This window comes from Xenopus laevis, chromosome 8L (genome assembly GCF_017654675.1).
Source record: "Xenopus laevis strain J_2021 chromosome 8L, Xenopus_laevis_v10.1, whole genome shotgun sequence".
Taxonomy (NCBI): Eukaryota; Metazoa; Chordata; class Amphibia; order Anura; family Pipidae; genus Xenopus; species Xenopus laevis.
Genome location: NC_054385.1, coordinates 51,572,275 through 51,589,023, shown reverse-complemented (window position 1 = coordinate 51,589,023; position 16,749 = coordinate 51,572,275). Strand labels below are relative to the sequence as shown.

The 16,749-nt window shown below is 37.6% G+C and overlaps 1 protein-coding gene across 1 annotated transcript in view; it reads right to left on the bottom strand.

The window, feature by feature from the left end:
- The window catches only part of xpnpep2.L (X-prolyl aminopeptidase (aminopeptidase P) 2, membrane-bound L homeolog), a 39,602-nt gene extending 25,820 nt beyond the window's left edge, over positions 1-13,782 (bottom strand). The window contains exons 1-4 of the mRNA XM_018229931.2: positions 13,515-13,782; positions 7,820-7,887; positions 6,948-7,058; positions 4,605-4,668 (exon numbers count right to left, since the gene is read on the bottom strand). Of these exons, the coding sequence (XP_018085420.1) occupies positions 4,605-4,668; positions 6,948-7,058; positions 7,820-7,887; positions 13,515-13,560 (289 nt within the window). The 5' untranslated portion in view covers positions 13,561-13,782. The remainder of the gene's footprint in view (positions 1-4,604; positions 4,669-6,947; positions 7,059-7,819; positions 7,888-13,514) is intronic.
- Between the last annotated feature and the right edge of the window lie 2,967 nt (positions 13,783-16,749).

Here is a 16,749-nt window from a genome sequence, read left to right as displayed (position 1 = left end):
GAGAATTTTCAACAAAAATGCATTTATCTGTCCATTTAACATCACTTCTCAACATTGCGGGTTGTACATTGTCGGGCCTGTTGCTGTTTTGATCTGTCTGTTCTGTTCATTTGCTGCTAAATACATGTAGTTCTTTGAAAAAGGTAACATTTTAAGCCCTTCTGGTCTCTAGATAGAACACTGCTACAAAACTTCTACTTACGAGTATGGAGCTCACCAATTCGACCCAAATAGTCATGTTCATTAATCCTACCTCCTGGCAGCGGATACTTGTATACTCTTACAAAAAAGGACATCCATTATGAGGAATTTTGAGGAAATGCCTAGAAATGGGGCATGAAATGTGTCAGTAGTTGTTTAATGCACTGAGCCAATGCTGCCAGCTTTTAATGTATTTAAATAAATAAAAGAAATAAAGATTTTAATAAGATGTTGGAGAGAATGTGTCATAATGGATGCACTTTTTTTGTAAGAGAACCCTGCTACATGCTTCTCACACACACTTTCAGAAGAAATCTTGGGTACCAGTGGTTCTTAAACATAAACACTGAATTACTAACCCTCATCTCTCCCTTCTATACAACGAAGCATAGCTCATAGCTAAACTGATTAGATCACATTATGGTTGCCACTTTTTCGGTCGGTGGGAGGGCGTGAATAAAAGGGGTGGACCGTGATGAAAAAGGGGCAGATTGTGGTGTAAAAGGAGGCGGAGCCATTTTGCGTCGATGGCCAGAAGGAGGAGAACAGTTACGTTTCCAGCGGGCCAAGGGGTTTTGTTAAGGGTATTACAAATTTACTGACAACTACATTGTAAATACCGGCCCTGGCCTTGGCAGCTGTTTTACCGGCTGGGCTGGTAAAATACCAGCTGGGTGGCAACCCCTAGATCACATATATTAGGGAATACCCATAGCATAATCCCATCAGGCATTTGTTATACTTTATATTGAATTCCCACATGGTAGGGTATGTCAACTCCTTACTGTCAGTCCTTTTCCCTCTACTGGAACATTTATCAACAGCTTGCGAAACCCATGTTTAATTTTACCACTGTCTAACATTTAAATGTAATGCATGTTCAAACTTTTTTAAATGGTATTGTGCATCACCAGGAACCTAAAACCATTGTGTTTGTCAGTACTGTATTGCCTAACTGTCAGAACCCACCCTAGTGGTATAGAGGGTGTGCAACGGGGATGCCCATCGCACCCATGGCAGGGACGCCCACCGCGTCCGTTCTCATACATGGCGATGAGTGTACTGAAGGGCTGACCGCAGCGACCACTTACGGGTTTGAGCGAGTGACGTGGGTGGTGTCATTGCGCCTATCTCAAAATTCTAATATATAAAGGCGTCTTTTTTTTGCATTGCCCAACGTACGTCTATTTTAGTATTTCCTGGGTGGTAATTCTAGTTTGTTATTCCGTGTTTGACCTTGCCTGACCCTGATCTTGTCCTGATTGTTGCCTGTCCTGACTCTTGTCTGTATTTGGACTATTCTCCTGGATCCTGATTTGAACCCGCCACTTTTGTATTATGATTTGGCCTGTGACCTTGACTACGCTCCTGTCTCTTGATCTTGTACCTCGCTTCCTTATTTGGTATTCTGCCTCATCCTGTGACCTCGACTATGCTTCTATATCACGATTAGCCTCGTCCTGTCCTTTGACTACAATCATATTCTCCGTTCCAGTTGTTTGTACGGTTCCCTTGATTGCCTAGAGTTCTCTCCATGGTCCTCTCACATTAAGACATGGAGGCATCAGAGTAGTGGAGTGCTCCTCCCAAAGCGAAAGGCAGTTGTTATGGGCACAACAGTGAGCCGTGACCAGGACCTTGGGGTTTGCTCTGGGTTTGGGTGACCAAATGTTACACTAACAAGAACTACAGATACTTACCTGCAGCTAGTAACCTTGTTTGAGCAAAAATCCAGTCATGAGGTCAAGTTAGCAATAACAAGCTGTGAGCTGTACTGCTGACCTGTCCTTTGCCTACAACCCACACATCTCTACAGTGGCCAATTATTCTGTATCTTCCACTCACTTTAGCTTTCATTGTTAGGGACAAGGGAGAACAACTGCCCATATGACACCACCCTTTCTGAAATGCTCCCTCTTGTACTGCAGCAGTTAGAGCAACTTCATCTTTGACATAATGGATGTGTGAGAATATATATATTCTATACAATTTTTTATAAAATATGATATTTTGTTTACCCACAAACAGCTGTAAAATGAATATTCAAACGCACTGCAGATCCCTTCTTGGCAGCAACAACACTGTCACAACATCTGACCCAAAAGCTGAAGGAAATAACATAATCACAGCTGAAACCTGTTTCGCAAACATCGGCTCATAAAATGTGTTATCTCTTAGTAACTAGAGAATAATCTACACTGTCTCCACAGGCAAGAGATTGTTTTTATGATACTAATGTTCATTACTCACTTGGTGGATCTGTAAATTATTTTCCACATTTATGCTCGCTGGATGGACAAGGTTACTCATTAAGGCAATTACACGTTTTAGTGGTGAAAGTCAAACCATTTGCTAGAGATCAGAGGGTCACTACAGAGATTGAACATCTGTCACTGCAAATTGCCAGATTTACTCAATATAAAAACAACACAGTGAGGAAATCTACCTCATCCTCACTAGCTCTGACAGATGTCCCCAGTCTATCCCAAATCTAATCTCTCCTATCCTAGTTCTTCTACCAAAAGGTTTTTGTCCTGACAAGATTTTTATTTTGATACTATTCTCAAAAGAAAACATGATTCAATTGCAACATTTGTGTGACAAAAAAGAAGGGTTATAAGCAGAACATAAACATTTTTGTCATTTCTTGAGCTAAATGGGGCAAACCGGGAAAATGAAGCTACTCCGTATTTGGTCCTTGCAAGGCAGATTCCCACAAATATAGTATATATAGTGAATAAGGTACCCCCTATTGTAAAATATAAGGATATTATAAGTTACCGAGGAGTTTCATGACCATATAAAAACACGAGGCCGAAGGCCGAGTGTTTTTATACAAGTCATGGAACTCCGAGGTAACTTCTAATATCCTCATATTTTACAACTGGGGGTACTTTATTTATTATAATACACAAGTTTCAGTGAGTCATGTGACGGAAATGACATCAGAACTCACCGTTTATAACTGATGACATCAGAACTCACCGTTTATAAGGATATAATTTACAAGATATTCATAGCTTTTGTGTATTATATAGTGAATAAAGTACCCCCTCTTGTAAAATATAAGGATATTATTAGTTACCGAGGAGTTTCATGACCATATAAAAACACAAGGCCGAAGGCCGAGTGTTTTTATACAGGTCATGGAACTCAGAGGTAACTTCTAATATCCTCATATTTTACAACTGGGGGTACTTTATTTATTATAATACACAAAATTTAGTAAGTCATGTGACAGAAATAACATCACTACTCACCGTTTATAACTGATGACATCACTACTCACCGTTTATAAGGATATAATTTACAGGATATTCATGGCTTTTGTGTATTATATAGAGAGAGAGAGAGAGAGAGAGAGAGAGAGAGAGAGAGAGAGAGAGCAAAGAAATCCGCACTCATAGGTCTTTTGTGATGAAAAAAATGGGTTTATTCAATGTTTCGGCTCTTAGACTCGAGCCGTCATCAGGAAGGGATGATGATGATGACGGCTAGAGTCTAAGAGCCGAAAAGTTGAATAAACCCATTTTTTTCATCCCAAAGACCTATGAGTGTGGATTTCTTTGCTCTATTGATATTGATATATGTTCCAGCACCTAGGCATTTCCATTGTTTTCTGAGTGCACCTATCCAGTAGTTTGTTATATATATATATATATATATATATATATATATATATATATATATATATATATATATATATATATATATGTGGGATCAAACGACACTCACCATTCATTGGGTTTCTCGCCGGGTGCTAACCAATAAATCAATAATAGTCCTGACGACGGCGCTCTATGTGAGCCGAAACGCGTTGATGCACCATGCACGAATAAATATACTTTGAAATATATCTGATGGTCAATGCCGTGAGTGCTTTCTCTGGACTGAGAAAGCTCTCTGAGGAGTAGTCAGTACATTATTGCAGCTTTACTGACACCTTTTGTGTTTGCAAACTGTTTTTTGTATATTTCACACACTTTATTGTTGTTTTTACGTTGGTGTATTGCCCCACCCACATCCATGACACTCTATGATGTCACTCATACCCTTTTCCCGCCTTTGATGCTTTAAAATGGTTGTGATTGTTTGTTTCATTCACTTTTATTCTGTTAAAATAAAAACCTTTTTTTCTCCATGAGTCCTGTGTGTGCTAGCTTCTTTTGAGCCATTATATATATATATATATATATATATATATATATATATATATATATATATATATAGTAACATAGTGCTGCACTCAACTGGAATACTTGTGAAAAAAATCAAGGTATTTTGAAAAAAAAATCCAACTCTTTCTGAAGAATATACAGTATTTGCGTCGTATTTTATCACCAATAAAAATATCACAGATTAATACTAAACAAGTTTATTGTGTTATTAAAATTATTTTGTACCTGAGGATCCTGTAAAGCCTGTCAACCAGTTCCTCCTCTTCTCTCGATCAGCTATGTATTCACCCTAATGCAGAAGATTACATTTGAACATTGATCAACTGATGGTCATGTTGTTGTTTATCAGGAAAAATGGGTTCCAGAAAAATACTTAAATCTACTAATCAGTAACCATCAGCACAGCACTGACCAACTGAGTGGTTAGAAGCTTTGACTTCTGAATATTCATAGGACTTTATGGTGACCCAGTCAGCCTGTGTTTGATATATGTTAACATGATTTTGGATGAGCATAGAAAATAACTAAAAACGTCTTTGAGGGCAGCACCACCAACACGGCAAGAGTTCTAAATAAAATTATGGTTTTGAGCTCCATATTTTCTGAACCTACAAAATCCAGAAGCCATCACCCAACCAATACTAATCCCAGAACATTTTCTGGTAACAAACCATAACCATAAAAGAACATTTTAATGGCCAGCACTAGGTTATGTACTTTTAGGTGTAATATAAAGTAACTACTTTGACTATAAGCAGTGGTGAGCACATAAAAAAGGACTCTACCAACTAGAAAAGGACTTTAACACATGAATCACTAGCTTCAGTGTAGGCAAATACAACCCAGTGAATGGTCTGAAATAGAAAAAAACATCACTGCTCCTACATTGTAAATGTCCCAGCTGTAAGAAAAATGTACACATTTTGAATAATTTCATTAAGATGGCAAAATATGTAATGATTATATATATATATATATCTGTATAGAAATATTACCTTGTAAATATTTGACTTCCAAAAAATCCACTTGTTTTTATACCATGTGACCAAACATATGGGGTCTATTTACTAAAATTCGGATTTCCTTTTTTCCATGAATTGTATTTTTCTCTAAAAATTTATTTTTCCTCAAACCCCAAAAATGTTTAGTAAGTGTAAAAATAACTAAACATCTCGAAAAACTCGAATTAAAAAGTGCTCTAAGTAAAAGCAGTTGAGGTCCCATAGATGTTTTTCGGGAGCTGTGCTGATTTTATTGAACATTTCTTTAAACTATTCAGAGTTCAGATTCAGAATTATCCAAAAAACTCGAATTTTTAGAGGTTTTAGAAATATTTATTTTTTTTAGAGCTCCATACATTGTTTTTTTTTCCATTCTTAGTTTTTATATTGCGATCTTTTAATAACTTTCATGGCATTTGTTTTTTTAGAGAAATAGATTAGTATGTTATGGAACAGCCAATTCTTAGCACCTTTTCAACTGTTCTTCATTATTTATTTTTTGTACTTTTTTTATAATTTGCCTTTTTATCCTGATTCTTTTCAGCTTTCAAATGGGGGTCACTGACCCCATCTATATATATCAACCTTCAAAAAATAGGCCTACCATGTTTTCATGTAATGGCAGCATGCATTGCTTGGTGGGTGATACTACATCTAATAAATCGGAAACATGTTATGCATATACTACATAGCTGAAATGTTTGCTCTTTTTGAATGTAGTGTTACCATCACAGAAAGATTATCCAAATGTAACCACTGCTCAGCCGCGCCTGAGACTAGACATTTTTATTTCTCCTTGTGCAGACTGCTGAAAATGAATACGTGGCACCTATGTATAATGATTACTGATTTGTCTTCACTAGTCTGTACATTGGTTGCATGTGCAAAGCTTATGGACTCAGCGGGGGGTATTTAACCCCCCTTTAGTTGGGCATGGGAGTGTGGCATAACAAATATAGATTAGGTATATATAATATAGGAGGGCTCTAGTCAGGTGGGCTATTAGGCTAATAGAGCAGGCAAATGGGAGCGCTTATATGAGCACTGATTGGTGCGTTGGCCCGTCTGACAAAAGCCCACGAAAGCAGGGGCTATATCAATCAGTCATCTGTAGTGCGCATTGCAGCTTTGGGAGTGCCACTCGTGGAACTTCCCAGCCCACCCACAAAAAAAGAAAAAGAAACCTTTTTGTCGCAGCTGTTCAATTTAGTCAATAGATGGTGATGTTGCATGATGGTTCTGGCTTTGGTCATGGCAGAACATTTAAGTCATGGAGGGCACTGAGAGCATTGCTCCTGGCTAAAAGATTAATAGTGAAATTGTATACAGGAATTAAATACTTGGTTCTGTTAATTCTGAGTTATAATAAAAGCAGCTGAGGCCTTTCACCCCACATTCTCCGGTCTGGTGTCATTTATTTATGTAGGATTTATTGTAGGCATCATCACACATCAGTTATCCAGGTAAGGGACATAAGATAACCTAGGTTTTGGGTTCGTCAAGTATGTGCCCACTACTCCCATGTTGCTGGTGATATATTTTGAACCCAAATTTCTCACAGGCTTACCAAATGTCCATCTGTGGCTGGTACAATGTATGCACTGATGTTGTTCTCTCTCATCTTCTGGCGCAGGTCATTCAGTTGTCTTGTGGTATTTTTTACAGTTGGCGGAAGATACTGGATATAAATCATTGCACATTGTTAAAGATTAAACATAGGTATCTCAGTCTATCATGCTGATTAATTAATAAAGGCATATTATGGACAAAATGTAGTGCAGTACAGTGTTGAAAATATTCAGTTCCGCTAGAGTCAGTTTTTGCACATGCAGAATACAGAATAAAGCAGCCACGTTATAATGTAAAAGAATATGTATCTGACAAAAAAGTTTGCGCCTTTCCTGCATAAGCTCAACTGAATTAACTCATGCCAAAAATAAAACACAATTATAAAAAATATGAATTGCTTTTGTATATTGTCCTGATATTAGCTATACCGCCAGATTTCTGTGAGCATATAAAAGCACTAGGCTGCAGGTCTAAGGTGATGCATGGATCATGTGTATGTCATTTGTTACTTATGTAATTATTGTAGTTATTATATGAAAAGTAACAGGGAATAGCTAGGTTCTCATTTTACTTTCAATAAACTTAGGGGCAGATTTATCAAGGGTCGAATTTCGAAGTGAAAACAACTTTGAAATTACACCATCGAATAGGGTAGTCCAACAAAAATTACTTCGAAATTCAACGTTTTTTAATTTGAAAATTCACTTCGACCCTTAGTAAATGGGCCCCTTAGAGTAGAAGTTGTTAACAATCTTTTACAGCAAATTAGACTGCAGGCCAATTAGAGCACTGTTGAAACTGTGTGTAAAATACAGATTTCTGTGCGGGACATTAATCTATTTTAAATGAATTCTTCCTTTATCCTCTCACCGGAGGGCTGACTGTACAGTTCCTTTCAGTCGCATCTCGAGGTGCTTTTGGCAAGCCTTCTGCACATGCTGCCAATAAAGAAATAAAAAAAAACACTCAGGAACAATGTATAACAAACAAACCATGATGACATATTATTAAGATGCTTTATATATGTTTTTGGGAAAACAAATATTGACACAGTAATATCTCAAAGCAATAAATGAATGTGAAGGGAAATTAAATTGAGGTATATATTATTATTAGACATATGGTAAATAGTGCAAAGTGTAGCCTGACCTTGGAAATCTACATGGGATATACATTATTGTAAGCTAATTTTCAAAATGGTGGTGGTATATTGGATGCAAAACGTCAAATGCAACTTTCCTTGGCAACACACTTTAAAAGGGTCATTATAATACTTCAGTTAAAAGGAGTGAAATGAACAGAGCCTTCATTAAAGGGACTGTTCACCTTTGAGTTCATTTTTAGCATGATGTAGATTGGTCTTAACTTTTTATTATTTGTGGTTTTTGAATTATTTAGCGTTTTATTCAGCAGCTCTCCAGTTTGCAATTGGAGCAATCTAGTTGCTAGGGCCAATTTACCCTAGCAACTATGCATTGATTTCAATACGAGACTGGAATATGAATAGGAGAGGGCTTGAATAGAAAGATGAGTAATAAAAAGTAGCAATAACAATAAATGCGTAGCCTTGCATTTTTAGATGGGGTCAGTGACCCCCATTTGAAAAAGACTGATCTGAAAGAGTCAGAAGAAAGAGCAAATAATTAAAAAACAGTTCAAAAAATGAAGACTGATTGAAAAGTTGTCATTCTATAACATACTAAAAGTTATCTTAAAGCTATAAAATCAAAGGAAAAAAAGAACTCACAACTGCGAAAAATGTGACCAAATATTTTGTGCAAATTGTATTAACAATAATAATAATATCAATCTCAACATTAAATGATGGCTTCCTTCAGTTTCCTGTCTTGAGCACTATCTTAGCAGCAGGGCATGTTGCTTAGAATATATTTACAGCAGTAGATTTCTGTTGCTTATCTAAATATTGCTACTATAACCTGAAAATGGGCATAACTTATTTTAGACTGTGTTTTATTATGAGTATTTCTAACAGACTTAAGGTGGCCATACATGGGCCGATAAAAGCTGCTGACAGACCGTGTCGGCAGCTTATTGGCCCATGTATGGGGCCCCCCGATGGGCTTCACCGATTGAGATGTGGACGAAAGTCGGCCAGATCTTGATCGGATGGGACAAAAAATCAAGGTGGGCATATCGGGGAGAGATATGCCCACCTCGGGGAGAGATCCGCTCGTTTGGCGACATCGCCAAACGAGCGGATCTCTCAGTGTATGGCCACCTTAACAATATTAGATGCATCTCCTGTTTCTGTGCTGTCAGATATAAGGAAATCATTAAATATAAAAAGAAGAAATGGAAGAAGGAATAGAACTGCATTATTCTCATCATCACCTCTTACAGTGACTCCCCATACTGCAAGGGAGTTTTGTTAGCAAAGATGAAATCACCCATTTAGTAAAAAATATATTTTTGAAAAGTTTTAAGGGCAGTTTTGAAGTCTGCACCACACGCACTCTTGGTCAGTGTGCAGTGATGCTGTGGTTTCAAGGTAATATAGTATTTAAGACTGAAAACAAATGTCCATCCAGTGTTAATTTTAACTTCCTAACTTCTAGTTGATTCAACAGAAAGCAACAAAATCAAATGCAGTCTCCATTTTTACTCATGGGGATACAAATTCTTCCTGACTGCAAAATGGCAATGATACCAGTCCCCAGGGCCGTATTTACATAAGCCCACTGTCGTTCATCTCCCCGTCCCCTCCTTTTTATTTACTTAAATTTTCATCATTGGGACTGAAGCAATAAAAAAACGATTGTATTTCCTGCGCATCCACAGTGTTTCGGAACCAATGAGGGTGTGGTTTGGCAGCATGTCGCCCTCTAAAATCCTGTCGCCCTAGACGGGCCTTAGTGGCCTCTCCACAAATCCGGGCCTGCCAGTTCCTGGAACAATATTGCTCTAAAAAGGATGCATGCTATTCAACATTTTTAGATTTTAACCAAATACAGAAATGTCCATCAAAGTGTCACCTGGAGAATTTAGCTCAAGAATTTAACCACAATTACATAAATTTTAGCACAATCCATAAAAATGTATGTTGTTGAAAACTAAATTGTAATTTTTAAGAAAAAATATTTTTTGAAAGCCTATTTCAAAATATTATGCTTTCTACAATATATGCACTAGACTGTTTAAATAAACTTACTACATTCATTTTTTTCTGGTGTCACTGGCTTAATATTTTGCTTAATCATTTTTATATTTAAGGGTCAAAGTAAGGAAGATAAGGATATAAAAAAAGCAGATATAACATTCTTAGCTGACAGATTAAAAACTGTGTTAGCCAATTGCAAATGAATCATTTGATAGCACAAATTAAGTATAAAGGAAGTGTACACCCTATCTATAATATCAGTCATTGCTATTTGCTAGATGCAGCATATCTGGGAAAGTTGTTTGCATGAGCTTTATTCTAAGTACAGAAGTCTTCGTGCAGGGTTTCTCTAAATATTGTTCTGACACTTGACATGGATTTACGTTTAGTTTGAGCAAATCATAAACCAAGTCTCAGGATTGATGTCTTCATAAACCTAAAGCTGCCCATACATGTACCAATGATATCCGTTTTGAACTATTATTGGCAAATGTTTTGTGGTCCTCCAAATGCCGACTGATGCCATGTACTATGAAATATCACTCACTTTGGGAATAGGATAGGCTTAAACACTTCATCTGCCATACATCCACCAACCTGCCACAGCATCCTTCCACATGATCTGTGGGCCAAATTGATTTATTCTGTATGATTGACAGTGGCCATACTTGTGAATGTCTACATTCTATTGTTCCATTCATCCCAAGCAATCAAAACTGCAGGAAATGAAGAGGAGCCATAGCTTTATGATTTTGAAATCATAATTTCAGCTCTTAAAGTTACAAGGAGCAGATTTTTGCCACCCCTGGTAGTTTTTCAACTCGCCTCATGGCAGAGCAGTGCCCCTGGGGAGACGCCACTGCCCACTATCAGCATAATTTTACAATCGATTCATTCCCTTATTTTATACTAACACTAGTTAGCGACTTGTAATTCTAAAGGGGTTATATATATGTTGAAATGCCCATGCGGGTTAGTATATGTAGGCCAAACTATAAGAAACATCAAAACTAGAATAAAGGAACATAAAAATGACAAACGTAACTTGAAATATAATACACAGACTGACACAGCGGTGGCTCGTCATTTTAACTCAGCTAAACATACACATGGACAACTGAAATGGGTTGTTTTAGAAATAGTAAAACCTTTGAATAGAGGGGGTAATTTCAAACAAAAAATGCTCCATAGAGAAGCTAATTGGATTTTGAGGCTAAATGCACTAGCCCCTAAAGGTTTAAATGAAGCGTGGAGTGTAAAATGTTTCCTATGAATTGTTTTAACTTGAATTATGGATTTTCTTTTTCTAGACTCCTTTTGACTCCCATATATATTTATGTGTAGGTACGGTAAGAAATATTTATTTATCGATCCTAAATGTACTTGCGTATATCTTATAAAAGTAATTTATGAAGAAATAATTAACACTGTCTAACAGACAGTTCAAACTAAAGTACTTCTAAAATAGTGACACAGTTTTGGATACATATGGTAGGCAGACTCTCAAAAGAGTAGTGCCTATTTTTCAAGTCATTTGTTATGAGCTAACAGGAAGTTGTATCAGTTTTTTATATATTGTAACAATGGTTGAAATTATTTATTAAGGTCATATTTTAATAGTTACATTGTTTTAATGTTGCAGTGTGTTACAAAATGCACATTTCCTCTGGTGGATAAATACGATTTTAGGTTGAGGATGGGAACTGCACATTTACCATGGATTAACAGAAATGATTATGGACTGATTGAATAATATGTGATGTCACAGAGGGAGGAGTAACAATGTGGGTTTAGTGTTAAAAGTGGGGTTTTTTGCCATTGTATTTTTCACTTGAAAGAGGATCCATGATGATCCGAAACATGTTGTGTTAATAAAGGAATTTTGCAGCTAAGCCTGCGGATCGTCAGCTCCTTCCTATCCTACATGATTGCATAAGTTAATATATAGTGCTGCAAAATATGTTGGCGCTATACAAATACATGTTAATAATAATAATAATAATAATAATATAGACTTACTGAATAGTGGTGCTGATCTTTGAATGTATCCAGTGATGCAAACATATGCATATTACATTTGTACATGCAAACAAAACCCAACTACACCAGAAAGCACAAGGGTTATTCCACAACAGCAGTGATTTCTATTTTTATCAATTCAGGAATAAAAAAATATCTATACTACTCCTTTTAACCTACAATAAATACATAAATTAGCAGACAGCATAGGGGCAGCACATCTGCCTACAAACACATATGGGATAAAATTATTTTTAATTCCTATAAAATCTAATTTAAAAAATCAGCACACACAGGGCATTTGATAATGTGCCCCTATCCACATTTTTAGACTGTGATTTAATAAATTCATATTACAGAAATAGAAGACTTGAGCAGAATACTTAGATTAGCACCAGTTAAAGGGCACTTGTTGAGAGAAAGTAGAGTCTGCACTCCTGTCGGGGCTAACAGTAGTTTTTTTTTTAAAAAAAATTGCCTCCCACCTAATGAAAACTCAATAAAAAGTTACTATTAAAAAAAAAAAAATTGCCTCCCACCAGCGCCAGGACACTCGCACCAGGAGGGAGTTCCCAGTTCGAGCAACAATGTTGGGGCACAAGCATGTGCTTAATAAGCGAATGCCGCAACTTGCTCATTATGTGCATAGCGCTGGCGAGGGGCAATTTTTTAAAAAAGAAAAAACTACCGTTACGGAAATATTTTCGCCCAACATGTGCCCTTGAAGTCAGTGCAAATGACCTTTAGGCTGACTACGGCAGTTGTTTTTTTATACATACTTTATAAAATGTATGTTAGGGATGCTCCAAATCCAGGATTTGGTTCAGAATTCAGCTGGGATTAATCTTTTTTCAGCAGGATTCAAATTCAGCCTGGTCAAAACAAATCCAAATCCTTAAAATCATGACTTTTCACCACATGAACAAGGAAATTACATATGCAAATTTGGGTTCTGATTCAGTTCAGGGATTTGGTTCAGGTTTTGGCAGAATCCTTCATGAAAGATTTGAGATACAGCTGAATCCCAATATAGTGGATTTGGTGCCTTCCTAATGTACAGTATATAAATGCTGTCACAAGTGAAACAAGTTCTGTATTTTGTATTTCTATCCCCAATGCTTCTGGCACCATATTTCAATATTATACTTGCTGTCCCAAAGCCACTGTCTCTTCCCAGAGACTATTGTCCCCATTGCTACTATAGTCACCATCTCTCCCTACTATACCTGCTATCCCACAGCCATGGTCCCTTCCCAGAGACTATTATCCCACTGCTACTATAGGCAATATCACTCGCTACTATACCTGCTATCCCACAGCCACAGTCCCTTCCAAGAGACTATTATCCTACTGCTACTATAGGCAACATCACTCCATACTATACCTGCTATCCCTGTGTGCCTCCTTTTAGACACAAGTGGTACATACCATATAAAATAAATATCCATGTCCCAAAGGTCCAGAGGGAATTCATACTGTTAACTGCTGAACTTGCCAGAAGAGAGAAATCCAGTGTGTGCAGAGATATAAAAGAAGGACACGCTGAGCCAAATATCACTGCACTATATCCTTCAGCACCTCCCACCCTTTATTCTGCACCTCCCAGTTTAATGATCGTTAAGACTGGCTCTATAGTACGTTTTCCCTATGAAGCTGTTAAGAGAGGACAGGTTAAAGTATATTAGCTGCTAAATGGTGTAAAAGTATTGTACACCACATATTAGCTAATCCATTTATTTAAGACACAGCCAACACTCATCTTGCTCTGGGACTTGGGGAATACAAGTGTTTTATGCACTGGTTATAAATGACTTAACAAAACAAAGTTCAAAGATGTGTTTCCAGATTAAGTTTAGTTCAGCATCAGTAAGTGACTGATTAACTAACCGCTTTGTGACTTTCAAACAACAAGGGGCAGAAAGATTCCCGCACCAAGGGGCATATCTGTCAAAGAGTGAATGCAATTCACAGTTCACTTTCTGTTATGTATGTCTAGTAGGAACAAGGTGCCAATGGGTTTGCAGGCTTCAACTCACTACACCACGTAACATGCATAGCACAAATGATGGAAGACATAAACTATTAGAAGATGGCACATGCAGGTCAGAGTAAAAAAGATGTCCTGTAATTTCTGAAATTAAGCTATAGCTTCAGAACCCAACTTGTTTCATGGGAAACAGTCAGCAGTGTGAGTTTGTGCCCACGAGATGGTCAGGTACTGATTTCAAAGGTGTTGTCATTTCTAAAATTACCTGTGATATATATTACATGATAGAGATACTGGAAGGAATTAAATCCTTGTGTTTCACACTGTGACTGTGTCTGGAGCAGGGGCTTATCTATAGAAAAAGCAGACCTGGAGGAGAGCTAAGGGGGGTGACCCAGTGAAGAACTAACTGATTAAAAGTTTAAATATATACAGTGTGTATGAAAAAAGTCTTCTTCAGAAAGTTTAGGAGGGCAATACATTGATATTGTGGGGCCCAGTAATTATAGTTATGGAGGAGATGGATTGGAGAAATTAATTTGTGGGGTCCAACTGATCAGTAATGTTTTCTGCCCCACTGGTAATAAATAATCATTTCATGAGTGTACTAAAGTATCTCTTTGTAAGGAGGTGACCTTTATTTTATTTTGGAGTCTATACATAGAAGTGTAGGCGTCAGGAACTTCTTCTTAGACGTAATGACATCATAGGCAGGACACTGTAGATGCCAGATCTGTTAATAGGCTGCACCCTGCTAGGACTAGGCAAGTTAGGAGGTCAGTACCAGGCTCACCTCAGAGGGGAGAGGTAACTGAGCTAGTCAGTAAGAGCAGCCTAAGGCTGAGGAGGAGTCAGTGTTTGGGGTTAGGACCCCGGGTGATTGTGCGCCAGTTAAGGATATCAGCATTTAGGAGTAGGTTAGTGATAACCTACAGGAGCTGTAGTGAGACAGCTGGGAGAAGCTTTTGAACTGTACACTGGACATGGCAGAGAAGAAGGGGAAATGCATTTTTGGGAGAGGAGCCCCTCTCAACAGCTAATGGCATTCTGTTGTGCATTTCCACATAACAGGAGCATTGCAGGGAACACTGTTTGTGTGTAACAATGTAATAGACTTTAGTTTGATCCTTTGATAATACGGAATACTGATTTTGACCAAAAATAAAAATCAAACATTTCTGTTATTTAGTGATATAGCATGAGCAATACTATACAGTTGAGGAGAGCTTTCTTTGCACATACCATAGGCAGCTGACTTTTAATTTAAATTGTAGGTAATAGGTTATGGATTGATTGTCACATGGAGGAGGTATACAGTATTTCAGTAATTTCCTACTTCCCTCTTCTTTACATTCAGGGTTATCATACAGTACAGGCATACATATTAGCTGTTAAATATTTTTTTCTGGCTCAGTGCTGTCCAACTGTCTCCAGTCAGCAGGCAAGTAATCCAGTTCTATCACTTGTTTAGGGGCTAAATTATACTAAACCAATGGTGTCAGACATTATGGAGCCCCTGGGCTGGGTGGGTGCCAAAATCTCTCTAGCGGGTCATCACATTTACCACATTTGTTCAGTTGAACAGTGTAAGTATATTCTTGAGTTAATACTTGAAATGCATGATATGTGAAATGTAGCTTCTTTTAACAATAGCATGTCCTTGTGATAATTGTAGCTTCTTTAACAATAACAAGTCTTTGTGATAATTTGAAACAGTGCACATGTACGCAGCTAACTGTCCCCTGAATAAATGACGTGAACGTGGGGTCAAATCAGCTGCAGACAGATTAACATTTTACAGTATCTATAAAAAGCCAGATACTTTCTGTATTAGCTGGTCAACCTGCAGCTTATTTCTGTATTGCTTGTCCCCTCGCAGCGAGAATAAAACTTATCACATTCCTCTGAACCCAGAATGATCATTTGCAGATTTTGCTATCAAACAGCCTCGCTTTATATTAAGAAAACTTACTAAGATACCTTGTTACCCGTTATTTTTCTTTTTTTCTGTTTGATTGTAATTAATGCAGAAGACAAAGAAACAAATAGGTTTGCTCATTCTGTTCACAGTTGGTTAGTGTGTTCATTTGTATTACTTTACACATATATATGTATATATACCCCATATTTGTATTACTCATTTTCCTAACAGGGGAATATCTCTTCTGACTTAGTTTTACAAGATTTAAAGGGGCAGATTTACTAAAGGGCGAAGTGGCCAACGCTAGTGACATTTCGTCAGTGTTGCCACCCGCAGGGGCATCGCCGATTTACGAACGGGTGCAGGCGCCAATTTGCTAGTGAAAGAGACTGGCGCCAGCAGTCATTCACACTCTATCGCCAGAAGGACACTAGAATTCGCTAATGAGAGAGACTGGCGCTAGCAGTCATTCACATTCTATCGCCAGACGGACGCTATTCCGCAAACTCACTAAAATGCGGATTTTACTGAACGTTACCTCTTTCGCCAGAGTTGCTTAGCCACCTCACACCAGACGAAATGCATAAAAGAAGCTAGTTCTTCCTCAATCTTCTGTCAGTTACATTATATTCTGTGAGCCGAAAATTCATCAAAGTCCAAAAAACGCTGGTGTCTCTTCCTTTTTTCAGCCTGATTGCCAGCAAAAGTCCTAACAAATTTTTTTTGGCAAACTGGTCAACTTCGATTATTTGCCA